This window comes from Alternaria alternata (assembly GCF_001642055.1).
Source record: "Alternaria alternata strain SRC1lrK2f unplaced genomic scaffold CC77scaffold_22, whole genome shotgun sequence".
Lineage (NCBI taxonomy): Eukaryota > Fungi > Ascomycota > Dothideomycetes > Pleosporales > Pleosporaceae > Alternaria > Alternaria alternata.
In genome coordinates, this window is record NW_017306211.1 from 585,955 (window position 1) to 611,729 (window position 25,775).

Below are 25,775 nucleotides of genomic sequence, written 5' to 3' on the forward strand. Positions count from 1 at the left end.
GGCTGGCAGATCGAGCCACGGCGTCATCTCCCGGCCTGTGCGTCGTTCGGCTGCATTCTGGAAATACATCCTTGTCGATCGCTTCCTTCAGGGCAGATTGCAATACGAAATCTCACGATACATAGAAGAAACTTGTCAGAGATAGTATTGGTTCTTGCTTGTAGCTGAATGCTTTGGATATCGTATACTTACGTCTAAATCTTGCCTCCTATCATTTCCTGCAGCCTGTGGCTGTGTTCGTAGTCGAACGCCGTAACCAAAGCTACCAGATGGCTTGCTGCTGCCAGAACAACCAATACATGGAAGATCTGATGACTTGAGCCCCAGATGTCGTATTTCCCGGGACTCCACTTCTCAGGTACCCTCGCAGCATAGATAGCGGCGCCAGCAATGTACAGCGCGCCCTGCAAAAGAACCCAATCCAGCCCAACGCTCTTTCGCAGATGTTCGATCCCATACAGTCGAACGCCGTGAAGCACAGGAAACACAGCGGAAAGACCCATGAGCACAAACATGAGCGCTCGAAATGGCCTCAGTGCCGGAGTGCGGAACTTGGGGTGTGTCGCTACAACAGAAGTGCCAGCTGCCAGCGTCGTGATCATGGTCCAGTACGTTCTTCGTAACTCTGGTTCGTTGCCAAACGCGTAGTATATAACTGGTATGAAACTGCCCCAGATCAAGAACACAATGCCCAGGTAGTCGAGCTTGTTGCCGAATACAGCGACTTCATGGGAGTGGTTTTGTATCGTATGATATGTCCCGCTCATACCCAGACATGCTATAGCTCCAGCAAAATAGCAGCCAAACGCCCACACGTCCTCTTGCGTAGCCGTCTCATAGCGAGGCGCGAGTGTGCTGTATAGAGCTATTGAGGATACGGCAGCCATCAAAGCACCGACGAGATGTGTGTAGATGTTGACGGTTTCGTTGTGCAAATATCCCAGGCTCTTCCAGGACTTGATGTAGGAATTAGATTGAGCGCGGTATCCTGACTGGATGTAGTGATTGTCCTGCTGCCACGGGGAGAGTTCGTCCCATAGTAATATCAACTTTTCTTCGACCTTTTGTTCTAGCTCTTTTCCGGTTTCTGCGGCCTTCGAGGTCGCTTTCTTGGTGGCTTCCATATCGGGAAAAATTCAGGAGAAGATGGATAAGCAGAACGCGAGGGAAAGATTTGCAGTATATGAGAACTTGTTAGGAGTTCACATGTCATGAAGCGGCCTCGGACAATCCGCGAACACTTCAGGGACCACGCGCGAACTACGCCGCGTCAGGCGAGGCTTGCGAGAACAACACATCGCTTCAACAGGGTAGCGGTCTACCGCTAAACACGTTCATCGACATTCAGACGCCTTGAGCTCTGTGTCCCTGTCGTGACGATGATGGTCTGAGACGCGTCGAGCTTGGGCGCTGCCCCTCCATTCCACCTTCCCGAACCTCCAGCGCGACTACCTTCACTGCTACCTGCCTGGGCACTATGAGTCTGAAATCTGTTCGGTGACCTACAGCCATGATAATCAAGGTTTTCGACATTACTTGACCCCCTATTCCCTTCACCAGGACGCCCAAACCAATCGCCAGCACCATGAAGTCATCAGATCCCGCCCGACCCAGCAGCCGTCGCGCCGCCTCAGGTGCATGGAACCGCTTGAAACCAGTTCGCGAAGATGTTCTAGAGACATATGGGCTGCCTTCCAAGGGAGAGACGCGGTATGTCTCCCTCTCACCCTACACGTCGAGGCGCAATGTCTGATCTCACAGGCTCAATGACTTCAAAACGCAAGAAGTCTACTTCAACCGCATCATAGAGCGCTACATGAAGCTCTGCGCCCTCAACCGCGATGAACTAGACCGTCTCTTCGTCTCAGTCAGCGTCCCCCAGTCCACTTCCACAGATACGAAGTCAGCCTCGACCGCAAACTCCAAACTCACATCGTCCTTCTCCTCGCTTTCCCTCTCTAAACACGCGCCCCCAGAGCACCAATATGCCAGCCGCCCGCCCCTCGCCTCCACCTCTACAAACACATCTACGACACACCAGCACCACCCGATCCCCCAGAAAGCCTTCACGCTCTCCATAAACGAACTAGCCACAGTGCTCGCCTCCCTGCGCAAACTCCGCGAAGCAATAACAGCCTCGAACCGCAGCGACGCCTTCGCCCTGCGCGCATACACCTTCGCGATCCACGTCAGCATCCTCTGCCACGACTGGGCCTCGTACCTCCCCTCTCTCCTCTCCCTGCTCAACACAATACACCCACGGAATCCCTTGTCACCCTCTACCTTGCACGAATTCGTCGGGCTGTTGATCCTCGATCAAGCGTGTCGGCAATCCGATTTTGCGGGCGCAAGAGCGACGAAGTTGGCATATGGGTACAAGGACTGGAGGGTGGAGAAGGTGCTGAAGTGTCTTGTCGCAGATGATTACGTGGGATTCTGGCGGGTAAGGAAGAGTGTGGATGGGTATCAGAGGAGTGTTATGGAGTGGGCTGATGGCGGGGTGAGGGTGCATGCGCTCAAGTGTCTGGGCAAAGCGTATTTGAGTGCGGACAAGGGCTTTGTGGAGAGGGTCACGGAGAGGAGGTGGGAGGAGTTGGTCAGTGAGGGGGTGGGCTGGGAGTTAAGTGCTGATGGGGAGAAGGTGTTGATTAAAAAGCCAAAGGGGACGTGAGCGAGAACTTTGATACCCAGTGCTTGTGTGACGGGGATGGAAGCACGGATCGAGCGTAGTTGGGGATGAAGCGTTGAATGGGGTATCATTAAGACTTTTGTATAAGACCATATCACTCGTCATCCATTTCCTCGTCCTCTTCTTCTCCCTCTCCAGCGTCCGCAGCGTCTTGCCAGACATCATCATCCATATCGTACTCGTCCAAGTCATCCATCTCCTCATCCTCGTCATCTTCGCCTTCTTCTTCGCCAGTCTCTCCCCTTGCAGCAGCCTTTTCCTTGCGCTTCTTCTCCACATTCTCCTTCTGTATGCGTCTTCGCTCCTCCTTCTCCTTGTTTCTTTGTGTCCACTTCTTCTCTAATTCTTGCTCTTCCGCTTTGCTCTTCTTGATGTACTCGTGCCACATGATCTTGCCGCCGCAGACATCCTCCTCGACCTTGGTAAGGCGGAGCACCATGCGAGGACCAAGCTCGACAAGCTTGACTGCACGCTTCTCGACGCGAGCTTTTGAGCCCTTGGCACGTGCGTGTGACGTCTCGTCGCCGGCTTTCAGCTTCTCCTTCTCGCGGTGGGACAAGACCTTTTGTCGCACAGGTGCTGTTACCTCCACCTCATTGTCGGTATCTTGTTCAGTATCCGAGGCGGACGTATAACCGGCAGCTGAAGGGTCCAACATGTAGTCGGCCACATCCTCGAGCTTGCCCAGGTTTGGTAGTGCACTCTTCTTCTTCTCCTTGCTGCCAATGAGCTTCTCAGCTACGTATAACCGTCGGATGGCCTTTGGTACGCCTGTTACTTTTGTTGTGATCGCGTAATGTCGTAGGCTGATTGTGACAGATCCATTCTCTTCGGACGGAGGCTCACGGTTGAGCAGAAGGACACGCTTGATCGAGTGTAGAGGGGTGGTGTGTGGTTGGATGGGTGGGAACAAGCCCTGGAACATGTCTGTCACCAGCTTCTCCAAATGCTTAGGCGGTGCCTTGTCGCCGAGTCGTTCTCTCTCCGAGTCGCTTGTCAGGAAGTTGTTCATCACTAGCAGTGGTGCGACCATGTAGTCGTTTGCGCCAGCTCGTGGACGCCTCATCGACTTGAGGATATCTTTGCAGAGACTGTAGTTCTCCACCCGGAAATGGAGAGTAGGTCCGCGGGGGACACGGCATAGCCTGAGGTTGACGTTTCCGACTTCTGAGCGTGAAAAGAGTAGAAGGTGGCTGACACCGAGCGGTCCGCACATGACAAGGAAGTCCTTTAAGATTGTCAGCTCAAGTCATACAGACAAATATCTGTGTCTTACCTTCAGCTTGTTCGCTCTTCGCTCCTTCAGTCGGATGGCAGTATCAGGTTCCAAGCAATGGCGCACATCGTTTACGAGGTCCGAGACTGATCTTCCTACTCTGAATTTCGTTAGCGACCAAGTCGGCCTTCGATCTGATCCAACTTACTCTTGCGCACCAATACGGATGACCATGGATTTCGGAGTCCCTGCGACCGGCTTCTTGGAAAGCTCCTTGTCGCGTACCGACTGCTTCTTCCTCGCGGTTCCTTTTCCACGAGCCATTGCGAAGACTCGTTTGCTTGCTTGTCGACTTCGGTTATTGAATTGAGAATGGCACTTTCTCTGAGCCCTCCGGTTCGACTTTGTATTGCACTGCTATGAGTTGAGGGGCGGCGTGCTGGTGTTGTCGGACGAATGGTTTTGTCGCATGCAGTCGCAAACTAGAGCTGGCTGGCGCTCGAACTTTTAGGTGGGTCCGTCCCACTTTGCCAAGATTTCGACTTCTGTTGGTTCCGATGCTTCGAGAGCAAGAAGACTGCGCACGACTTTTCTCAACTAATCACAAACATCATGCCAGGCGTCACAAAGAGAAAGCTTCCCAAAGACGCCGCCGTTGCGGCTGGCGCGTCTTCAAAGAAAGCGCGACCATCGAATGCGCCTGCGAAGAAAGTCCAGAAGAAGGCTGCACCACCACCAGAATCCGAACCCAGCGAATCCGACCGAGACTCTACGGACGATGGAGAAGAAGAGGATGTAGCGGATGATGCTACTCCAGAGGAAGAAGCCGGTTCCTCTACCGCCGCCACCGCAGACGCACCGAAGAAGACCTTCCGAGACCTCGGAATCCGCGAAGAACTATGCGACACGGTAGAAAGTCTCAACTACAAGAACCCAACTCCCATTCAGGAACAAGCTATACCTCTTGCCCTCGAAGGCAGAGATGTGATTGGACTGGCCGAGACAGGTTCCGGAAAGACGGCGGCATTCGTCCTACCCATACTCCAGTCGCTGCTCGAGAAGCCTCAACCGCTCTTCGGATTGATCCTGGCGCCTACTCGAGAATTGGCATACCAAATCGCACAGCAGGTGGATGCGCTAGGTAGCATCATCAACGTCAAGTGCGCGACGCTGGTGGGAGGTATGGACATGGTCCCTCAGGCTATCGCCCTTTCCAAGAGGCCGCACATCGTGGTGGCTACTCCAGGTCGCCTGCTCGACCATTTGGAGAACACCAAGGGCTTCTCGCTCAAGCAGTAAGTTTTGTCGACTAAAACAGTCACTGGACAGCAGGCTAACCATAACACAGCCTCAAGTACATGGTGCTCGACGAAGCCGATCGTCTGCTCGACCTGGACTTTGGTCCAGTACTAGACAAAATCCTGAAAGTCCTTCCCAGGGAAGGACGCCACACCTACCTCTTCTCCGCCACCATGTCCTCCAAAGTAGAGAGTCTACAACGCGCAGCCTTGCAGAACCCGGTCCGTGTGAGCATCAGCAGCTCGTCACATCAAGTCGTCTCGACCCTCCTACAAAGATACATCTTCCTCCCCTTCAAGTGGAAGGATCTGTACCTCATTCACCTCCTCAACGACAACATCGGCCACCCAACCATCATCTTCACGCGCACGGTCAACGAGACACAGCGTATATCCGTTCTTCTCCGCACCCTTGGCTTCGGAGCCATCCCTCTACACGGTCAGCTAGGCCAATCCGCTCGTCTCGGTGCACTCAACAAGTTCAAGTCCAAGAGTCGCGATATTCTCGTGGCCACCGACGTAGCAGCCCGTGGTCTCGACATCCCCGCCGTCGACCTCGTTGTTAACTTCGACCTGCCAAGCGATTCCCAGACCTATGTCCATCGTGTTGGTCGAACAGCCAGAGCTGGAAAGTCTGGTAAGGCTGTTTCGTTTGTCACACAGTACGACCTTGAGATCTGGCTACGCATCGAAAACGCGCTTGGCAAGAAGATCCCGGAAGAGGTTATCAACAAGGACGAGGCGATGGTGTATGCGGAGCGTGTTGGTGATGCACAGAGGATCGCCGTAAGGGAGATGAAGGACTACCATGAACAGCGAGGTAGCAGGGGCGGTCGCGGTGGGCGAGGTGGAGGAAGAGGAGGTCGTGGCGGGGGTGCAAGGAGAGGACGCGATCAGATGGATACTGAGGAAGGTTAAGTGTCTACGCGGTAGACACATGTGTAGCCTTTTTGCATTTCGGCGTTCTGGTCTCTTCGCGTATACCCTACGAGCTGCTTGATCCCCGACCTTGTCTTGGAGAAGATGGCACCCTTGGTCAGGACCGAAAAGTTATGTATTATTTCGATAGAGATGAGGTCGGCTACATTCTGTATTCCTTGCTTCAAATATCGCAAATTTAGCATATCATTCATCATGTCTACTGGCTCTTTCCTCTTTCGTCTTCGGATCAAGTCACGTTTCGGTAAATGCGCTCTCTGCGATGGTGGAACTGATAGTGGAGACAGCTCGTACTGCTTCTATCTAGCTAGCCTCGAAGTCATAACAGCAACAACTTCTGACACTCATCAGAAGATAGCTAGATCCGGTAGCAGCCACAAACTCCTTCTTGTTCATCGTCAAGAGCTCGAATTATTTCGCGTGATGTTAAGGACACAATGGTAATACTTGAATGGGAAAATCCACATGCAACACCTCATACGCCTCACGGGATTTATGGAAGCTTGTAGAGCACATAGCTTTGTTCGAGTACCAATCTGAATCGCGCGGATGAAATCGATGATACCATGTAACACAATACTGATGTTTCCCCGTAGGATTCAAATTCCTACTGATGTTGGTGGGGTAAAGCTGCGTAGGTGTCTTGTACATTTGAAATTACACAATGACAATAGACATGACGTTCTCCTCTTCAACTTCTCTTATTGAAGGCACAGAGCAAAGCAGGAGCGCACCCATCAGAAAAAGAACGAGTGGTTTCAAAGACGACATCGTTCTGTTCGATGGTCGATTTGGAGCATCTCAGGTATCATATATTTTTTGCGTGAAGCGGACAGACCAGAGTTTTTGATAGACGGACGAAGAGCGGCGAAGCAAACATTCGGACTACCTCCACCAACTTTGAGAGCAGAAAGAGCAGCCATGGCGTGATCGGCCTGCATTTTTTGATATTTGGAATTGTATCTTTGGATAATAGAGTGGAAGAAAGCTGGCAGGAGAGGTATTTATGCTTCTTCAAGTGCTACAGCGCGGCTGTGAAACCCAGTGGAAGTGCAGACGGACATCACATGTTTGCTTAACGTTTTCAGAACTGCACAAGCTGCTAGCATCACAAACCATAAGACCGCGCCTATGCTTTTTTGAGGGAGCTGTGCACTTGAGCATAGCTGTTGCTCGTTATGATTCATGTCAGACAACATGAGATGGGATGGAAGAAAATCTGGATTGGAGTGAACCAGAAAGAGCTGGTCATCCGTTGTTTTCTTCGGGTTTTTGAAAATTGTAGGTTTGTGAAGTGTCTGATTAAAGTAATGGTAGCAACGACGATGCTGATTTATAGTCGTTGTGTAACTGTTCGTCGTGGTCATGAAGACGGCTTTCGCAGTATTTTGGAGGGCTCGGAAATCACATAGCTACGCACATGTATGGCCTGGTTTTGGTTTTGGTTCCTTGGCTGTTTTGACGCCAAAGCGATCCATTAAATTTCTTCCTGCTTCTTGGGGGTAGTGGATTGAGGAATGCTCCTCTGAAGACTGCAGACGCATGGCCAGGATTAGTTTCGTTTTCGTTCCCATAGCTGTTCCGCCATTCTTTTTCAAAGTTTGAAGATTTGAAGGAAGTGTATCAGGTGAAGAAGTCAGTCATGATTGAAGGTACTTATATAGCGTCAACCTTCTAGACTGGTGTACTGCCATTTCCCTTTTCCATCTCTTTGCAAAGCTTACCCAGCTCCTCAATCACGACTTGGTGGTCATCCCACTGCTTCAAGCCACTTACAACAACTACCGCGACGGGCCCATCGCAGTTCTTGATGAAGATGGGCACACCACCACCGTGAATTGCATAGTCTTTCGCCGTCTCACCGAGTCCCATCTTGGCCTTGAACTTCTCCTCGTCGCCCTCAAATTGGTTCTGCAGACGCCATGTACTCGCGTTGAAGCGGATCACAGCTGCGCGTTTTCGGCTGACCCAGAAGTCGTTATCTAGGGCGGTGCCAGAGTGTGTTGTCTATCTAGGGTTAGTAACACGTCTCTACACCTCGTAGTCGCTTTTCGGTAACGACGTGTTCAGGCTACTCACGGCGTGGAAAAGCACATGGCCTGGTGTGCTGATGGTAGAGATATCTACAACAGCTGGTCGCTCAAAGGTAAGCAGGCGTGTGCGGAGGTTGCAACCGAGCTTGAACGCAACATCAGAATCCCAGTGTGAGAGCAGAGCAGCCTTCTCTTGCTTCTTAATGGCTTCGACATCGCGGGGTGCCTCTGCGATGGCCACGTGTTGTGGGATCGTAATGTCATCTGTCGCCATTTTGAATTTGGTTTGGAGTGATAGTAAGATTGTTGTGAAGAGGTGATCAGGGGGTGTGCTTGTCAGGCTCAGGTAATGGCTGTTCTGGATGCGACGTGGCCGAGTCAAGAGGACATATCTGCCACGATTCCAAGTTGAGATTCCATGCCCATTTCAAGATCGCCGATGCCGTCCGCTGGCAGAGCTTTTCAGAAATTGTGGCTCTATCGGCGCGCGGAGGCTCCGCATTGTTGGCGCTAATTCCCCGCCATCATCGATCCTGCCGCAGAGCCGCGTCGCGTTGTACTTGCACACACTCTCCACGTCTAGTTCCCATCGCGATCTATCGCGTCCACCTCCGTCGCGTCGATCAGCAGCGGAAACATATGCTCACCATGTAACGTTGAACGGAAATAACAGATATTCGATACGAGTTGCGCGGCGCGTATGATGGGCGATCATTTCGCGACATGAAGCCTGAGAAAGAGATGGAAGGGACACTACGATCACCGAGACCATCGCAAACACTCACGTAATAAACGTAGTCTGTATACAGAGTGTTGAAACAGTACATGGGATACGAACGCAATCTGCCTCCGCGAGACGCTGACGCTATTCATGTCTGCTCAACATGCTCCGCTGACATCAGCGAACACATATACCTGATACGGGACGGCGAAGCGAGCCTAAGTTTCAAGTGATCCTTCTCTACAGATCCTTGTAAGCTTAGCCTAATTGCTCTATCGAATCCCTTTGTCTGGCTTGCTCGGTTACGGTCTTGGACGTTTTTGGTGGACGACACCACTCTACTTTGTGAGCTTAAAGATGTTGAATACGGATCACGTCCATGAGTTCATATTCGCGTAAGTAAAGTAGCTCACTGTGATCTACGCCAATCTTGCATACTATGCCTCCACGCCATACATCTGGTATCGCGTTTTGGTCCAAAGATAAGTCGTATCGAGTATGCCTTACGCCTTTCGGGCCCAATATAGGTCAACCAGTTTTGAATTGAGGGAGGCGTCAAGTATCAAAACGAAAATCTTACTCTCTTGGCATTATACAGTTCCGCGTCTTCATGAAGGCTAGTTGAGGTGAGTGTTCTATATTCTGTTCATGCTCTTGAGTATAAGATGGAGAGAAACGCAGCACTTCAAACACCAGATCATACACACGCATTCAAACAACAACTCATTCATCATCTTTATACACTGTGCTTTTCGCGATACCTCCAGTTCTTGCTCTCTCAACTACACCGTATACGGCAATTGAACGTCTCTTTATCCGATTCGCTGTAGACTTCCCCGCTTCGCCAAGGCATCCGTCATGGTTTATGTCTCGCACGTCACTCTGGCAGCGATTGCGGTCTTCCTCACACACCTATCTGTTGGAACCGCTGAGACCCAACCAGTCGTACATCTTCACCAGAGAATGAATCCAAACGATCAACCAGGAGCAGAAGCTGTGGCCTCTAACGATTCATTCAACCCTGGAGTCAAACAATCATGCGATTCGGTCGCTGTCTCGGCGCAAGATAGTACCAAAAACGAGGCATGCGAGTTTAACCCAGATGGCACTCCAGTACAGACTGTATCAGAGGACACCAAGAAACGTGCCAAGAGAGACGAAGATACTCCAAGACCTTATCTAGTCACCACGGTGGACGGCATAACTCAAGCTCAGTACGAGGAGTTTGCCAAAAAGCCACCACTTGGTGATAAGCAGGGCGACATAATCGCCTTCGACGAAGTCGAGTGGGTCTCGTGCCAATACCTGAACCTCACTGACGCCGAGGCCGCTATCGTTCGTCAAGACCCTATCATAGCATGGGCCGAGCCGATGTCTGAAGAGGATGGCGAGGCGCTCGTCATCCCTAATCACGGTGGTACGAACTCACTATACGCCAGGGCTACCTTGCCTCAATCACTCAACCAGAGAGACGATAGTGCGGCTCATCTCAGATTGCTTTCTGCAAGGAATCAGAAGAACGATCCGGCACAGCTACCGAACTATGTCTTTGAGCCTTCTCTTGGGCAAGGCCAAACAATCTACGTCCTCGATACTGGTTACCGTAAGAGTCATCAGGAATTCGATGCCTCTGAGCGCGAGGTTCGGGACTTTGTTGTGCCCAATCGACACACACTCGCTCTCGGCTCACTCAGCGATGACCAAAAAGGACCAGAAGATATGGCTGATATCAATGGTCACGGTACCATGGTCGCAAGTATTGCGGCTGGATACGTCAGTGGCGTGGCTTCCAAGGCCAACCTTGTTGTCGTGAAGATGAGAAACTGGGCTAAAAACCCTCAGAACCCAGAAAGTGACAAGCTCGTACCCCGTGGGGTTACGGACTCGGGACTGGAATTTGCTCTAAGCTGGACATTCAAAGATATCGAACAACAAAGACGCCAGAATACTGACCCTAATGCGAAGTATATAATCAATCTATCATATGGTAAGTGGTATCATCCGCAAGGCTTATGGCAAACCATACTGACTAGAAGTCTAGGCTGGATTAAAGAGAGTGCTCAAGGTAAAATTAACATAATGGAGCGCGCTCTTAAGAAATGCAAGGACAAAGATATCACGCTTGTTATCGCCGCAGGCAACGAAGGAGCAATTCGCACTCTAGACACCCTCACTCCGCAAGCCTTTGGCACCGATGATAGATTCAGCATGATCACCGTGGGCGGTGTAGACCAGACTGGTAAATACTACAGGGACACGGTTCAAGGCAACGGCCAAGGTGGTCAAGTGGACATATACGCGGACGCAGTCAATGTTGTCGCTGCAAAGCATGATGGAGAAGATGACTCCACCACACCAGCGACCGGGACATCCGCTGCGGCCCCAGCCATAGTAAGCACCCGCTGTTATCTTCTCCAGTCTTCTGCAATGTGCTAACGACAACAGGCCGGACTCGCTGCATACTTCTTCAGTATCCCTGAACTACGCAGCAACTGGCACGACGGCAGTGTACCAGCAGACATGAAGGCATTCATATTGAAGAATGCTGAAGTCAGGAACGACGACCCGTTCAACGGCGATGAGTACGAGAACTCGCCAAAGCCTGAAAAAGACAGTCTCAAGGTGCCATATAACCTGGCGCTTAACCAGTACGACATATCTTCTCACTCAGATTACCATGAGACTAATACGAGCTTAGACTTTGTGATCTTCCGGATACAAACGCGAAGCGTTCTCTCTTCACCAAGAGGGCACCAACTCCTGAACAGTCTGTTCCAGGTCGTCCAATCGTTGAGAATGGCGCGGTCACCAACGAGGACCTGAAGAATGTTCGTCGCATTCCGCACAACTCGGCTGAGACTATTAACTGACCATGCTACAGGAAATCTGCAACGTCCATAACCGCCCTGCCGAGTCCGAACCAGAGCCAGAACCAGAACAACCAGAACAGCCAGACTCTCCACCCCCACCTCCACCGAACACAGCATCATGCAAAGTCCTCGAACAGGGTTTGGGTGGTGGTAAATGGGAGGTCACTGGATCTGGCTGGGGTGACGAAGCCTCACTTGAGGAGAAATTTGGTGATGACTCGTTCAGCTTCACTGGAGGTGATACGTTCACTGCAACGTTCCTGAGTGGCATGAGTGTGGGAGATATCGAGAATGCTGTGAGAGAGATGTCGGGTCTTGGTGACGTGACGTGCTCAACCTAGAGGCTGGATAGGAAGTGATGGTGCGCATGATGGTATATTTTGGCGGCGTTGGAGGCGCTTGGTTTGCTGGCTGCAATATCACATGGACGGGCGGCACGGTATTTCGTTAAGATTGGGAACTCCTGCACAGTACAACATACCATGAATCATGTTTCGGTTTCCAGATCTTTTTTTTTATTTGATACCTTACACCATGACATCTGCTTCAGGAACTTTCTGCTGGATGAAGAAAAGCCGTAAGCGCAACCATTGTTTCTCTGAGTTTCGAACCCAGCTATGTACTCCGCTTTCGAAGATGGCAAATGCATCAGCGGATTTGATGTTCCCGTTTTAGTAGTACAGATATGAGTCGCAAATAGACGAGAAGCATGGAACATGTCTTCCGGGTTTCCGTTGCATGGCAACATTGTTGTAGTGGGTAAGACAATCAGCCATGCAATTGCAATCGCACATCTTCGAGCGATTGTGCAAGCCCACAGAAAAGTGTTCTTCAGTTTCGAAAGCTCTTAAGCTGTAGCGGTACACGATTAATGCATCGTAAGCTTTTGATGGCGGTATATTTGGCGATAGCTCACAATCAAGGCACCACGACATGCACGTATTCCATTACTGTTTTGGAAGATGTGCACGACAATTCTGTCGTGTTGAGGAGGACAAAAATCGGAAACTAGAGACTTTTATAGTCAACAAACTTCAGGTTGACGACATAGGTGCCATATTCAGAGTTTCTGTGCAAAAGACGCAACCGTCATGTGCCATTGAACGTTGATTTAAGACGACGAAGAAGCCATGCAAGTATTTGTTGTGTATTTGTTGTAGTTTCAGATATCTCGAGCGCCAAAGGGAAGTCGCGCCGATCATAGTTCCGGTAAGAGCGCTTTTTGTTGTTTTATATAGAGCAAAGTGTGATGTAAAGAACAGGATTCTCAAGGTCGAAAGACGAGGGCTTTGTACCAGCACCTCCTCTGAGGCTCGCTTAGAGCCACGTGCTGGTGACGTCAGCCAACTTGTTTTCGCGTCGCATTGCGCAAACGCCCTCGAGCCTGATCTTTCATATAACTCCTTCTCTGTTCGGTATCGTGTTTGGCTTCATCCTTTCATGCGACGGAAGATCTGTTTAGCTCGGCGGGTGATGCTCCGATCGCCGAATGTAAACCGACCCCGACTCTGCGGGGACTCCGCACCGGCGACACTTTTCGATGCTATTTCCGCACGTTTCAACGTCTTTGAATCGTATAGATGAAGCTAGTCTAAAGACGGCGTTTTTGATCCAATTGCGGCGCATTTTGGAGATGACATCTTCCGGTGGCGCTGTAGATCGTACACAGCCTGGGGGGCTGTTAGCATCAGTATAAGAACCGGACACTTGGCGCAATGTTTAGTAGAACGTTGTCCTGTTAAGTCCACTTGTTCCTGAACCAGCTCGTTGGTAAAATACAAAAAGGGCTTAGCACTAGCAATCATCATGAAACTCCAGTCATCCCTACCATACCTTCTCGGCTTCGGCGTCACAGCCTCGGCGCTACCACAGAGCCTTACCGAGAGTCACAGAGGTGCAGCTTCAAGGGCGACCGTGCCAACAATCTGGGTAGCCGGCGACTCTACAACTGCACCCGATGGCGGGCACAATGGCACGGAAGGTTGGGGACAGTACCTCCAGTACTCATTCGGCACCAACGCCCGCGTTAACAACTCTGCTTATGCCGGACGATCCGCACGCTCGGTATGTCTCCTCATCATGTAGCACGGAAGTTCAAAGAGACTAGGCTGACCCATGTTAAACGTAGTTTACACGCGAAGGTCGTTTTGACAGGATAGCGCAAGCAATTCAACCTGGGGACTGGGTGATCATCGAGTTCGGCATCAACGACGCAGGAACGCTCACGAATGGCTCGACGAGCTCAACGGGAGACAAAGGCCGACCGCCTTGTCCAGGTGTAGGCGACGAGACATGTACAGTGATTTTCAAGTAAGTTCGCCAAGTAATAGCATCGATCAGTAACAATGGCTAATATATGTGTCCACGCAACAGCAACGTCACAGAAACCGTGTACACTTTCTCTCATTACATCAAAACTGCAGCTTCCAAGTTCCTGGACCTAGGCGCATCTGGCATCATAATCTCGGAGCAACTCCCCACTAATGTTTGGGAATCTGGTACTTATACGTTTAAGCAGTCAAGATTTGCTTACTACGACATGTTGTCCGTCCTCGAACTCGGTGGTCCAGCAGCGCATGTGTATTTCGTGCAACATGGAAGCTACGCCGCGCAAGCACAGAAGTTGCTTGGCAAGGAGGTAGTGGACAAGGAATACCCGATGGATCATACGCATACGGCGCCGTTTTTGGCGGATGTGGTATGTATTTTCTCTCCACCGTCTTTCCCACCATGAGCACCTGGGCGGTTCTTTTGCTGTCTTCTCCCTACATTTCTTCCTTCTTCATTGTTTCAGTAAACGTTCGAGTTCTTTGACTAACAAATGTAACAGCATAGCCAGGCTTTTGTACTAGGTCTGAAGTGTGGAACCAGCTCGTTGGCGGGGTTGGTGGTCAACGCTACGGCGAGGATCGAGATGGAGAGGGGAAGTTGTTTGCCAGCTAATGCTACGCTGCCGATCTAAATGCTAGTTCTGATATTTGTATGCGTGGCAGACTTTGGAAGAAGGCATTGGTGGTGCAGTTGTTGTTTTGAGGAAAATTGGAGACGCCGGGCGCACTTCTCTCATGATTATGATCCTCTATTCTTTTGAATGTGGAAGAAGATATGTTTTTGTGAACTTTCAGGTTTGAAAAGTATCAGAGAAGGCGAGAGCGTCCCTCATACATCATATGAATCGATGGTTGAATTTTCCAAAGACATGTCATTGAGGCGGGTGGATTTTGGTGGTGCAGAGAGGGTATATACTTATCTTGGAAGACAGAAGAACAATTCTCATGAGGGGTTGGTATGCCTTTTTTGAGTTCTTGGTTTTTATTATGAGAGTGTAAGTGATATAAGGTCGGCGTGGAGAGGGAAAAACGAGCGGCCTTTATACGGTTCCCAAAGGCTTTGTAGACGGCGAGCACGCAACTCTCAACATGATTTGATCATTGAGAGCTTTCGGAAAAGAACATTAATGGAACTAGCTTTGTTTTGGTGATATAGTGAATCCTCTTGTGGCGAGATTATAGGCAACCAGGAGAAGAGCAGAGAGACCATATCGTCTTACTCGATTTGATTTTGAGAGTTTCTGGCACACTCTTGGAGAGTGGAAGGTTGGAAGTGGAAGTAGAAGAATGAGCTGGTATTATATGGCGACCAAGAGGTTGGTTCAATTTGGAACGCCCTGGAGGCGAGGGCATCTCTCTCATGTTAAATGGTGAGAGTTTTTTTTCGGATTCCAAGCAACATAAACTTCCCAAGTCGAGGATTTTGTGGTACAGCGAAGCATCGTGTTCTGAGTTTTTGGAAGGCGAACAGGCAAAGACAGACATAGTTGGTTCTTTGTCATGTTTTTTTGAAATATGAATCGATTGTTTAGAGTATTGGAGTAAGGATAAGACCTTGGATCAATAACCCTCTTATATGCAAAGCCTAGCGTGGATGAAGATGCAAACAAAACCACACACATGTAATTCACCATGGACGAAATACAAAGATCTTCTGATGATGACAAATTGGTATCATTACGCATTACTATCCGCCATCTCCTCATCTCCGCTATCATACAAATCATTCCTTGATCTAATTACATGGCTCATAGGCCTCATCCACTAGATTAATTCAACAATGCTGCAGTAGCATCGTCCATCTCCTAAATCTGTTGCTACACTAGCGAACAGATTTAACCAGCCTGGTAAAGACCGAGAGCGACAACGTGAGGGTTGATCATGCTCAGGTTGAAGGGAGTAAGGAAAGGGTTGGCGTCGGTCAGAGCAACGAACATGGTGTCGTTGACAGCTGGGTCACCCTCGTAGACCTCGCCAGCGGGCTGGTAGGTGTAACCAGTGTTGTTGCCGGTGATCTCAAGAGGAGTGTAGGTCAAGTTGAGCTGCGAGACCCAGGCGACGAAGGCAGGGGCGCCAGCAGCAGTGTCGGTGATGTAGGAGTTGTTGGGACCGACAGCAAGGCCGGGGTTCTCCCAGGTGAGGTTCACGAGCTTTCCGGGGAAGGAAAGGGGCTCAGAGCGGTTGCGGGCGATAGCAGGGCCGCAAGAGTAGCCGGGGTGCTCGGTACCGTTGATGTTCACGCAGCTCTCATCAGCGGGGATGGTAGAGTCGGCAGGGTCAGCGACGCGGTCGCCAGCAACCTCATGGGGCTTGGTGTCGTTGGGAGAGAAGCGGTTGGGGTTAGGCTGGTTGTCGATGAACAGAGCCGGGAAGTTTTGCCATGCGAGACGAGTGGTGTTCTCGGGGCAAGAGCTGATGTAGGGAGCGAGGTAGGTCCATTGCCATGACTGGGGAATACCAGTCTCGAACCATACGGGCTGAGGAGGAAGGCCGAGCATCTGACGGAAAGAGATTTGCTGGCGGGCCTCAGTGGCGATGGACTGAGACAAGAGGTTGGCAACCTCGCGGGCGTCCATGTGGGCAAGGAAGCCCCAGACACCAGACTCACCGAAGCGAGTAAGCTTCATGTTCCAGTCGATGAACTCGCGGACAGTGCGGTAGGGGTAGTTGTAGGTGCACTGGGGAGGAGCAGTCTCGCCAAGCATGTTGGTAAGGAGCGTGGCGTGGCCAGTTTCCTGGATAGCCATGAAGGCGATGTAGGCGCGGTCCTCAGCAGTGAGACCAGCGTCTAGGAATTCCTGCTCGGAGAAGACGGCAAGACCGTTGTTGAACGAGTCAAGCTCGATCCATTCTTGGTAGAGACCGAGGGTGATGGACTCGAAGTCGAAGTCGCTGTTTACCATGTAGCGAGGCTCGGTTCCGTTGGTGCCAAGACCACCAGCTGGCTGGTAGGGAATTGGCATAGGGTTCTGAGGCTTGCCGTCGGTGTTGTAGTAGGTAGCCGTGGGGGCAGGGCCAAGAGGAGGGATGACAGTGCCAATTGTGGTAGGTGCCTTAGCAGCTCCAGTGGTGGTAGGAGTGCCATCGTAGGGTCCATGGCTGGTGGCGCCAGTGACATCTGAGCTCCTTCGGGGAGGAGCTGACCCAGGTGCGGTGGGAATGGCAGCAACCTGGGAGTCGGGGCCGAAAACTGAAGCGGGAGTTCCAGCTGGCATGAAGGTGACCGAGAAGCTGGCATCAGCGTCGGTGTAGCCAGCGACGTCACCAACTTCTTGGGGCGCCACGCTGTAGCCGTCCTGGGGAGCAGGAGCGGCAGCAGCAAGAGCTGCGAGCATCGAGGAGGTGAGGAAGCTCTTGGTCAACATCTTGAAGTCGGTTGGCGGTTCGAAGTGTTGTGCGGTTCAAACAATGGGCGGCGTCTGTAATGGTTATATACGCGCGTCGAGCATCAGTGACCGCATCGCGTCGACGCTTATTCCTACCGATTTCGAATCGATGACTACAGGCGTTGTCGCCCGAATAGGTTAAAGAGCTATGATTTCATGACTTTACGGTTACGGCAGTGCAGGCCGCAATTATCGAAAAGTCGGCCACGACATGGGATTCTCGGGACTGGCATCGGGAAGTCGTTACGAGCGAATCAGAGGATGCGCTGCTGAACATTTCCTGATCAAAGCTCTTCAATGCCTGTGCCAAATGCTGGGCGCTGCGTGAACGCGTGCGTACAGGGGTTGTGTTTCCCAAGATTTGCCGCATTCAAACAACGTGACGACGTGATGACATGGTGGAACTGTTTAAGTTTTGAGCCGCTAGTGCTCCCGCCCCGCAATAGATCAACAGCCACAACTAACAAACCGGGTTTCTTCCAAGGCTTCTGGCAGGTCGCCAGTGCTCTTGGAGAGTAGCTTAACGCTTAAGCTTACACCCGGGCCTACATTTGTTGCTGAGAAATTGAACGCATTCTCGACTTGTGGACACTCGCCTCCGCGGAACGCCAGCCTCGCGTGGCCACCCCAGTAATTCAAATCGCATAGTCGCCTCAGGCCCCGGGTAAACATTACTATCTGCAGGTACCGAAGCAGGCAAATCTCCGCTTGGCTGTTCACCGATGCGCTCGTGGGAGCGCTCTCCACAAATCTTGGGGCGTGCGGATCGAGCACATTACAGGCCTGCCCCGAAAAAATAACGTGCATCTGCGAGATGGACAAGGAAGATGAGAATTTCCGATGCAACTTGCATGCATGTATAACCCTTACCTAAGCAATCGACGATGACGTTAGATCTACGCATCTCCGGCCGATGTTTGACGAACGGCGAACATCATGGTGCTACGCAAGACGATTATTGGAGAGCAGCAGCTAAACAAACGCATTGCGTACTCCTCGAGATGGCAAATTATGAGCTTGGGTGCTATAGTTGAATTGTCATTATTTGTTGCTTCAGTTATTTCGCGCGCGACATCGGACCCCAATTCTCCCTTGGAGCGAGCTGGTAGCGGACGTATTTGCCCCTGTCGTGGTCCTTGCCAAGCTTCTCGTCAAAGTTGACTTCGAACTTGGTGTTGAGGTAAGCTGGCAGATCTTTTGCGGTTGTTGTAGCCGACGCATCGCCGCCATCTTCTGCGTTATTTTGCGCTCCAGGCGCCGGATCGGCCGGTACTTGAGCAGGTGCTGTACCGGCAGTTGACGTTTTTGTATACCCACTCCCGCTTGATTTGGCTAATATGGCATGGCCTGCGCTTCCTGACTTGGGCAGATTCTTCAGCGGCGCTCTTTGCCGCGTCCATTCGAGCATAATGTGCCAGATATCCCTCCACGACGCGTCCGTTTTGATAGAGCCCGGTTTACAGTGGCTCATTGTCACTCTAAACCCCGCGTGTCGCAACGCTCCGCGGATTGCCGCCAACGGCGGTGCAGAGCAGTGAACTATTTTCGCTACCGAACTTGGGATGAAAAAGAATGGGTGGTGGTCTATCTCTGCAGGATCGGACTTCGGAATGAGGGGGTCTAGGACTTGAGTCTTTGGCGCCCCGTTCGACTTGTCCAACTTTGTGCCAAACGTGATCTCCTCCAGAGCTGTGTGTAGCATTCCTTCTATGCGATCCATGGTCGGATACGTCTCACGGTCAACTTCATTCAGCTGCGCTAGTACTCTTTCGATGAATCCGACATTATGCAACGGCCCGCCGTACATTGGTCCTGACAGGTGGGTCTTGTGGCCGCAATGCTCGCAATGTTGGTCCGCGGATGGCCCCTGGGCAAAGCCATGCTTGTACATGGGGTCGCCGTTCTTATTCTTTGTGACCTTGTTGCGTGCAAGGAATTGCGTAGTCCATGCACCGCAACCGCTTTCGCAGTGGTAAACGAGCATGGTCTTGCCGGCGAGCAGCTTGACGTCGGTGGGGGCTTTTCGCACTCTTACAAATACTCGGAGGTAGTAGTCGATGGAAAGCGACAGCAGCGGCTCTATAGCCATGCCGTATCGAGCAGCCGAAGATGCGATGGCGTGCAGGACTAGACGGATTCCACCTTCATGGCAAGGTTCACCCTTGAACGGCAGTCCACCGTATTGCGAATAAGTTTTCTCGAGGTAGCCGTGCGATGCAAATATGGCAGAATCAGTGCACGTTATGCACAGTAGTCCGTCGTCGTTGATGGCTTGAATGGCTGAATCGATGAAGGGAGCTGCGGTGCCGTATGGATCAAGGTCGATGGCATCATAACCCTTCTTGTCACAGAAACTGTACATGTAGGCTATTGCATTGCCTGTATTAGCCGTAACTTTGTCTTCGAGCTTGTTGTGTTTGACGTTGAGCTTGATGGAGTCGACGGCATTCTGCGACATGTCGTTGGACGTGATGGCGGTCGCGAAGGGAATCTCCTTTGCATATCGTACAGCACGAAGACCGGTCGCAGACAGGGCGTCCAGAATGCTGAAGGGTGGTCTCCAGGGTGTCCGTCCACCGTTTGTACCAGCAGCCTCCTCCTCAGCTGCTGCATCGTCCAATTCTTGCTCATTCTTGAGATTCTGCCATGTCCTCTGCTTCTTGAGAGGGGCAGCGCCCTCCCCGTTATCTCCCTCTGCAAGCTTCCTCTTGTTCGTTGATGCATCCTCTGCCCCAGAAGTATCAGTCGCCCCATTCACACCATTTGTAGCCTCTTCTGCCTCGCGCTCTTTTTGCATACGCTCTCGCCTCCGCTCGTTCTTCTTCTTGAATTGCTCATGCTTCTTCAATTTTCGCTGTATTGCGTCTAGACCGAATGTCTTGATCGCAAGTACGCTCAGATCGCGGTTGAACTGCTGAATAGGATTGTAGAAGACCTGTTGCTTCTGAGTCTCCTCTTTCGACAGCTTTGGGTCAGTAGACGTGGGGATGCCTTGAGGGACAAGAATATGCGCCAGGCCTTCCTTGATCGTCGTGTAGTTTTTTCCCTCGTGGCTGATGTGCTGCCCAGCTTGCGGCGTCGCATCGATGGTCTGCGCGCCCGCGTCGGTCATCTGGACGTCAGGCGAGGCCATGGTGAGGGAAGTGTGGAATGCGCGTGCGAAAGAGCTACTGATGGCGCATGCTCTGCGGGGGAAACTTGGAAGGATCCGAGGTGTGCGTAGACAGCGTATCCAAGATGTGATAGAGGCCAGATTGAAGGTCGCGCTGGGGGCGAGTGCAAGACAAGAGGTAATTGTGGCTTGTGCAAAGAGTCACGGCGCATCCACGGTCGATGTCGCGTCGAGCTCCAAAATTTTGGCTTCGGAGTTAAGCTTAATTTTAGCGTCACCGCGCGACCCTCCAGACTTCCCCGCGCCGACTATCACTACCCAGCATGCGTGACAAGCATGTGAAAACAGGCCTTTTGCGACTCTGTAGTGTCAACACACACAGTATGGCAAAATCAATGCTCCTGTGTAACCCCGTAACAAGAGATGTCGAGTGTATGCATTGGCAGCTCTCATAGGCCAATGGGTAGGTGGCTGCCTGGAGGAAGGCTGAGACTCGTGCTCCGTCTCACTGGCCCCTGGACGCCTCAACCACGACTAAGTATCGTCGTTCGTTCTTCTACCTTATCCAGCGCTCTCACAACCACCCCTCACATCTGAAGTCGTTATCTTTGTATATTCACACTTGATATCGCTTCGCATTTGCTAGTACATCATCATGGGCAGAGCATCCGACCCTCCACCCAGCTACCGCGACGACCCAGAAGCTGTCTCCCTCCACACCACCCCCGACGACTACACTTACGATGACGCTCCCGAAATCTCCGGTCTTCCTCCTTCATACACCGACAGCGAGGCCGGAAACAGCACCACCATCACACCAGACATTCCCATCCGCCATGTCCCACCCCCAACTACACGAACCAACCACAACAGCCCGTCTTTCAAGCACGGCAAACCCGTCGTAACCTCCACCATAAACGTCCTAGAACCCCAGTACGACACCAACCCCTCCGAACTCGAATCTGCCATCCGTTCCTTCGCAAAGGTCGCCCCAGTCCCTCTCGTCTATATAATGGGTACGCACCGCGAGACAGTCAAGAAGGGCGATAAGAAGGAAACCCAGCACATCACTGACTTCCGGCTCGTCATAAACCTACAACGCTACCTCCGTCCCAACTTCGATGACAGAGACACTTCAACAATGTTTCTCACGACCGTTGAAAACAGCGAGAAGACGCATCGAGGTACCATCCTCAAATGTAGGGCTCCAGGATCTACACAAGATATCGAAGTTGGTGGTGCGCCAAAAGCGGGGTTGACGGAATGGTGTCATAGATATTGTGCTTCACCCCGAGCCCTTCGGATTTTCCGGCTGCGGCGTGTGGTGACTGGGCTCGATGAACAACATCTCAAGAACAGGCTCGAGGGGATCATCCGATCAACGAACTATCGTGGTAACATCGCCATCACGTTCCCTGTTGAGGACGAGCATGTCGATTTCTACACAAGCTCGAAAGTGAACACTTGGAGGCTCAAGACGTGGGTGTGTTGGATCTTCTACTTGACCTTTTTGTGGATCTTCAGCTGGCCGGTGCTGTTCTTTGCGACGAAGAGATATGCTGTCGTAAAGGCTGAGTGGCCATTTTCGAAAGTTGATAGTCAGATGATTAAGGAGTATACGACGGTTAGTGAGGAGGAGTGGGTGAGTAAATGGCAGGTGGCTATTAGGAGGCTGGTGCTTGATCGCTATGAGGGGGAGGCGAGTGAGGAGATGATGAGGGGGGTCATGGAGAGGGATGCTGATCCGCCTATGCCGGGGACGATTCGGACGGGGCATGCAGGTGTGGATGGCGCGGTGGGTTTTCTGAGTGAGGGCATTAGGGTTGCGAGGGCACTTTCGGGGGGTGAGGGCCTGGGCAGAGGGATGCAGGGTGTATGGGGGTACGATTCGTGATTGTCACTCAGGGTAGGAAGGAGTCGGAGTATTTTCATGGCTTGTTTCTCTATGGTTGTTGGCATCCTGTACTCGCCATCATTCAATATATATCTTTTGTTATGCTACAGCGTACATCCCATTGTCCTCCACCTAACATCCTCGATTAACATCCTCTAATTCCACTCCCAAGCCTCCTCCACCACCCACTCAAAGTCATGAAACTTGACCACAGCACCAACGCCCAATACCTCAGGCCTAAATGCAACCCCACAAGGCACAAACCCATCACCAATCCTAACACTTCGCTTCCACTTCTCCACCTCACCCTCTCCATTCTCCCCATCTTTCCACTCCCACCGTTCAACAGTCGTCTTCTCACCAGCCATCATAACCCCCTGACAATACTGCCCTAACCGAACAACCACACCCCTCACCCCCACCGCATCCACCTGACACCTCATGACGACACAGATCTTACTTCCAGCCTTATTCGTTGACACAACGTCCTCATCCTTCCACATCTCCTCGTGCGTCTTGACCGCATCCAGCGCAGGATGAAACCCATGCCCCACTTCCAACGTAAGTTCCGGTGCGATAGGATACATGTCTCCCTCATCAACAGGAATATCAGAACTACCAACTGCATACCGAGAATCGACCCAGTGCGTCCAGGTAGAATGCGTGACGTTCTCCCATGTGTCTTCTTCAAGCCGCTTTTTAGATTTCCCGTGATGCGGACCGCTGGGCGGCAGGGTGATCGGAACGGAAGACGAGGTGCCGGCGAAGGCCCAGTCTAGTTTCTGAGAGTGTCCTTGGTTGGGGCTTGGCTCGGTGGTTTTGAACGACTTGTAGATGCGGATGTCGACAAAAGTGCGGTTGGGGCTTGTTAGTACCACGGTGGATGTGGGCTCGAGTTGGTGGGAGGGTAGGTTTAGAGGGTTCTTGTCGGGGAGATGGATCGAGTAGGGAACTTCGGTGTTTGGAGGAAGCGGATAGGGCAGGAAGTAAATGTACTCGCGCTTGCTGATGTTGGCCGAACTGGGGTCTTTGAGAGTAGGGATGGAACCATGAGATGCAGTCGTGATAGTGAAGGAACTATCGGCAGTTTGTGTTGCTTTGCTCGCCTGGATCGAAGGCGAAGGGTCTTTGCTGTTTGGATGAGAGGTCATGTTGTCTGCTGTGGGTTCTGGATAATTGTGCAAATGATATCGCTATGACTGGAGATTGATGGCTCGCTGAGATCACCCGACACTTCGATGGTTGAAGGCGCTTCAATAAGTCTTTGTCTGTGTTAAAGCGAGTCGTTTCTTCTTGGTTACCGTTATGGTTTTGAGTTTTTCTTCTCTTAGAAGAGGAAAGATGAGATGAACTAATAGTTCTGTGGTTGGCCTGTATGAGCTAACCGGGTATGGAAGCTTAAAGGCGAAAGAGATGATGATATCTAAGGAAATAATGAGTAATCGTATGATTAGACAGGAATGGGGTTCGAGGCAAAAGGAAGTGACTGAGATTCGGCAAAGATATGGAAGGCACCCAGTGAATGATACAACAAAGACGTCGTACTCAAGACACAAGATGCGCGAGAAGCCTACCTTTTCAAACGCAATGACGGCTACTTTACTAAGAGAACCGTCGCACTGTATGCAAAGTCCAAGCTCGGGTATACTTGCAATCGATCTTGGAACTTTGTTGTGTGGTGAGGTACGTTGCGATAGAAGTCGAGGTGGGGTTTACTATCATAGCAACAAGGGCCCCGCTAAGCAACTTCGTCCCTTTATCAAGAAGCGATCAGCAACGATTAGATACAGAGTGATTGATGATTTTGATGTATTTCTGGGTGAATGCCAATTACCTCAGGGATTGCTGCACCGAGTATTGCAAGAAAATCACGGCCTGTCGATTAACACTCTTCAGTCTTGTGAGCTGACGTCTTCGCGCTGGGGGCAGCGTCAAATGTCATTCAAGTATCGAAATTGAGAAAGTTAATGGCGTTTCAAAAGGATGGATGCAGCTTCAATTTCATAGTAACAGCAGACGAATCACCCACATCGCACCGGTGATTCGACGAAGCCGTGGCTAGTGGTGTGGACAAGGTCTGGCGGTATGACAGGAGCACAACGACATGAATAACGGGAGGCACGGCTTGCATTTGCAAAACTAGGTATCATTCACATGCTGTCATTTATTTTGACAGACCTAACCATGACGCCGCCCATGCTGGGAAAGCCCACGCTGGGTATACCCATTGTCGAATCGTAATCCTGACTTTTGTATTGTCGTAAGCCATAGCAAAGAACCAAACCACTACTTCAGCGAGTAGCTTATTTCTTCTTGGAGTCAGCCTCCTCAGCCTTGGCCTTGGCGCGCTTCTCCCGGACACCGACAAGGCGGGCCTCAGAGCGAGCAGCACGGAGGGTCTTGTAGGCGTTCTCGGTGGCCTCGTAGTTGCCGATAGGGCCCTCCTCGAACTGAGCGACGTTCTTGATGGGCAGAGCAGCGGCGGTGGATTGGACGAGGTTGTCAGCGCTCTTGGCGGCCTTGACGTCCTCGGCGGAGGCGTCACCCTGCTTGGTCTTGCCGTTGCGGCGGGGGAAGAGGATGAGGCGCTTCCTGTACTCCTGGAGGCGCTCGACGTTGGCCTTGAGGCCCTCCTCGGAGAGGTTCTGGCGGCGAGGGTCGACGGAGATACCGATGGTACGGGCGAACTTGCGGGGGATACCGGCAGCTGTGATGCATTAGACGCGTTCTGCGCAGTTGGGAAGATCGGGCATACCCTTCAGCTCAACGAGAGAGAAACCACGGCCGGGACGGACACGGCGGTTGTACTTGACGGTAGGGCAGCGGACGACGGGCCTGAGCTTGTCGACGGGCCTGGGGGCTACCTTCGCAGCCTTGGCAACACGAGCATTGCGTCTGGAGGACTTCTTGCCAGGCTATTGCACTGTCAGATATCTGCACACAGGCGCCACTACTCTCAGCGACGTGAGAGGGGAATTACCTGGTCGAAGTGCACGCGGACGTAGCGTTGCCTGACGTAAGTTAGCACGATGCTTTGACGTGCCCAATACTCCAATGCAACTCACCAGTCCTTGTGGAAATGGTTCTTCTGGATCTGCTGGTTGTGCTTGATGGCCATTGTGTCGGATTGTCTGCCCTAATCAGCCTTTGTCCTTCGCTCGTGTGGTCTTGGAGAGGCGCGCAGTCTCGATGGCGAATGTGTGCGATTGCGCTCGATCGATTGCGCTCCTTGGATATGGTAAACGTACCGCGATGGCTGACCTGTGGGTTAGTTTTCGTGCGGCTGT

At 51.6% G+C, this 25,775-nt stretch overlaps 12 protein-coding genes across 12 annotated transcripts; 5 read left to right on the forward strand and 7 right to left on the reverse strand.

The window, feature by feature from the left end:
- Positions 1 to 23: 23 nt before the first annotated feature.
- Positions 24 to 1,374, reverse strand: CC77DRAFT_1024255 (HlyIII-domain-containing protein). Its single transcript, XM_018525835.1, has 2 exons — positions 193 to 1,374; positions 24 to 131 (listed from the first exon to the last, which is right to left on the reverse strand). Exon 1 carries the CDS (start codon positions 1,122 to 1,124, stop codon positions 195 to 197), a length of 930 nt encoding a protein of 309 aa, XP_018381799.1. The 5' UTR covers positions 1,125 to 1,374; the 3' UTR covers positions 24 to 131; positions 193 to 194.
- Positions 1,356 to 2,727, forward strand: CC77DRAFT_403104 (hypothetical protein). Its single transcript, XM_018531562.1, has 2 exons — positions 1,356 to 1,710; positions 1,762 to 2,727. The coding sequence occupies exons 1-2, from the start codon at positions 1,586 to 1,588 to the stop codon at positions 2,669 to 2,671; spliced, it is 1,035 nt and encodes a 344-aa protein (XP_018381800.1). The 5' UTR covers positions 1,356 to 1,585; the 3' UTR covers positions 2,672 to 2,727.
- Positions 2,728 to 2,783: 56 nt separating this feature from the next.
- CC77DRAFT_1065394 (Brix-domain-containing protein) lies at positions 2,784 to 4,229 on the reverse strand (the record flags this gene model as incomplete). Its single annotated transcript, XM_018528804.1, has 3 exons — positions 2,784 to 3,917; positions 3,966 to 4,065; positions 4,114 to 4,229. The coding sequence occupies 3 exons, from the start codon at positions 4,227 to 4,229 to the stop codon at positions 2,784 to 2,786; spliced, it is 1,350 nt and encodes a 449-aa protein (XP_018381801.1).
- Positions 4,230 to 4,517: 288 nt separating this feature from the next.
- CC77DRAFT_944846 (DEAD-domain-containing protein) lies at positions 4,518 to 6,121 on the forward strand (the record flags this gene model as incomplete). Its single annotated transcript, XM_018534986.1, has 2 exons — positions 4,518 to 5,200; positions 5,254 to 6,121. The coding sequence occupies 2 exons, from the start codon at positions 4,518 to 4,520 to the stop codon at positions 6,119 to 6,121; spliced, it is 1,551 nt and encodes a 516-aa protein (XP_018381802.1).
- Positions 6,122 to 7,630: 1,509 nt separating this feature from the next.
- Positions 7,631 to 8,636, reverse strand: CC77DRAFT_1024259 (hypothetical protein). The gene is made up of 2 exons (XM_018525836.1): positions 8,222 to 8,636; positions 7,631 to 8,149 (listed from the first exon to the last, which is right to left on the reverse strand). Exons 1-2 carry the CDS (start codon positions 8,447 to 8,449, stop codon positions 7,817 to 7,819), a joined length of 561 nt encoding a protein of 186 aa, XP_018381803.1. The 5' UTR covers positions 8,450 to 8,636; the 3' UTR covers positions 7,631 to 7,816.
- Positions 8,637 to 9,754: 1,118 nt separating this feature from the next.
- Positions 9,755 to 12,107, forward strand: CC77DRAFT_1065397 (subtilisin-like protein; the record flags this gene model as incomplete). Its single annotated transcript, XM_018528805.1, has 5 exons — positions 9,755 to 10,883; positions 10,938 to 11,287; positions 11,342 to 11,544; positions 11,595 to 11,724; positions 11,778 to 12,107. 5 exons carry the CDS (start codon positions 9,755 to 9,757, stop codon positions 12,105 to 12,107), a joined length of 2,142 nt encoding a protein of 713 aa, XP_018381804.1.
- A 1,041-nt stretch (positions 12,108 to 13,148) lies between these two features.
- On the forward strand, positions 13,149 to 14,983 carry CC77DRAFT_1024262 (SGNH hydrolase). Its single transcript, XM_018525837.1, has 4 exons — positions 13,149 to 13,830; positions 13,895 to 14,076; positions 14,140 to 14,464; positions 14,597 to 14,983. Exons 1-4 carry the CDS (start codon positions 13,573 to 13,575, stop codon positions 14,726 to 14,728), a joined length of 897 nt encoding a protein of 298 aa, XP_018381805.1. The 5' UTR covers positions 13,149 to 13,572; the 3' UTR covers positions 14,729 to 14,983.
- A 782-nt stretch (positions 14,984 to 15,765) lies between these two features.
- CC77DRAFT_1024263 (stress response protein Rds1) lies at positions 15,766 to 17,851 on the reverse strand. Its single transcript, XM_018525838.1, has one exon. The coding sequence runs from the start codon at positions 17,459 to 17,461 to the stop codon at positions 15,932 to 15,934; it is 1,530 nt and encodes a 509-aa protein (XP_018381806.1). The 5' UTR covers positions 17,462 to 17,851; the 3' UTR covers positions 15,766 to 15,931.
- Positions 17,852 to 18,414: 563 nt separating this feature from the next.
- CC77DRAFT_403287 (TRM-domain-containing protein) lies at positions 18,415 to 20,932 on the reverse strand. The gene has a single exon (XM_018531564.1). It carries the CDS (start codon positions 20,613 to 20,615, stop codon positions 18,540 to 18,542), a length of 2,076 nt encoding a protein of 691 aa, XP_018381807.1. The 5' UTR covers positions 20,616 to 20,932; the 3' UTR covers positions 18,415 to 18,539.
- On the forward strand, positions 20,906 to 22,605 carry CC77DRAFT_1024266 (hypothetical protein). Its single transcript, XM_018525839.1, has one exon. It carries the CDS (start codon positions 21,250 to 21,252, stop codon positions 22,486 to 22,488), a length of 1,239 nt encoding a protein of 412 aa, XP_018381808.1. The 5' UTR covers positions 20,906 to 21,249; the 3' UTR covers positions 22,489 to 22,605.
- Positions 22,566 to 23,781, reverse strand: CC77DRAFT_403328 (hypothetical protein). Its single transcript, XM_018531565.1, has one exon. The coding sequence runs from the start codon at positions 23,637 to 23,639 to the stop codon at positions 22,644 to 22,646; it is 996 nt and encodes a 331-aa protein (XP_018381809.1). The 5' UTR covers positions 23,640 to 23,781; the 3' UTR covers positions 22,566 to 22,643.
- A 1,010-nt stretch (positions 23,782 to 24,791) lies between these two features.
- Positions 24,792 to 25,606, reverse strand: CC77DRAFT_944928 (60S ribosomal protein L13; the record flags this gene model as incomplete). The annotated part of the gene is made up of 4 exons (XM_018534994.1): positions 24,792 to 25,195; positions 25,244 to 25,403; positions 25,469 to 25,499; positions 25,554 to 25,606. 4 exons carry the CDS (start codon positions 25,604 to 25,606, stop codon positions 24,792 to 24,794), a joined length of 648 nt encoding a protein of 215 aa, XP_018381810.1.
- Between the last annotated feature and the right edge of the window lie 169 nt (positions 25,607 to 25,775).

Coding starts and splice junctions, on each gene's coding strand:
- CC77DRAFT_1024259 (XM_018525836.1), bottom strand. CDS start 8,449: ATGGCGACAGATGACATTACGATCCCACAACACGTGGCCATCGCAGAG. Junction 8,150..8,221: donor GCCATGTGCTTTTCCACGCC/GTGAGTAGCCTG, acceptor AACCCTAGATAG/ACAACACACTCTGGCACCGC.
- CC77DRAFT_1024262 (XM_018525837.1), top strand. CDS start 13,573: ATGAAACTCCAGTCATCCCTACCATACCTTCTCGGCTTCGGCGTCACA. Junction 13,831..13,894: donor CCGGACGATCCGCACGCTCG/GTATGTCTCCTC, acceptor TGTTAAACGTAG/TTTACACGCGAAGGTCGTTT. Junction 14,077..14,139: donor ACATGTACAGTGATTTTCAA/GTAAGTTCGCCA, acceptor TCCACGCAACAG/CAACGTCACAGAAACCGTGT.
- CC77DRAFT_1024266 (XM_018525839.1), top strand. CDS start 21,250: ATGGGCAGAGCATCCGACCCTCCACCCAGCTACCGCGACGACCCAGAA.
- CC77DRAFT_1024255 (XM_018525835.1), bottom strand. CDS start 1,124: ATGGAAGCCACCAAGAAAGCGACCTCGAAGGCCGCAGAAACCGGAAAA.
- CC77DRAFT_403287 (XM_018531564.1), bottom strand. CDS start 20,615: ATGGCCTCGCCTGACGTCCAGATGACCGACGCGGGCGCGCAGACCATC.
- CC77DRAFT_1024263 (XM_018525838.1), bottom strand. CDS start 17,461: ATGTTGACCAAGAGCTTCCTCACCTCCTCGATGCTCGCAGCTCTTGCT.
- CC77DRAFT_403104 (XM_018531562.1), top strand. CDS start 1,586: ATGAAGTCATCAGATCCCGCCCGACCCAGCAGCCGTCGCGCCGCCTCA. Junction 1,711..1,761: donor CCTTCCAAGGGAGAGACGCG/GTATGTCTCCCT, acceptor CTGATCTCACAG/GCTCAATGACTTCAAAACGC.
- CC77DRAFT_403328 (XM_018531565.1), bottom strand. CDS start 23,639: ATGACCTCTCATCCAAACAGCAAAGACCCTTCGCCTTCGATCCAGGCG.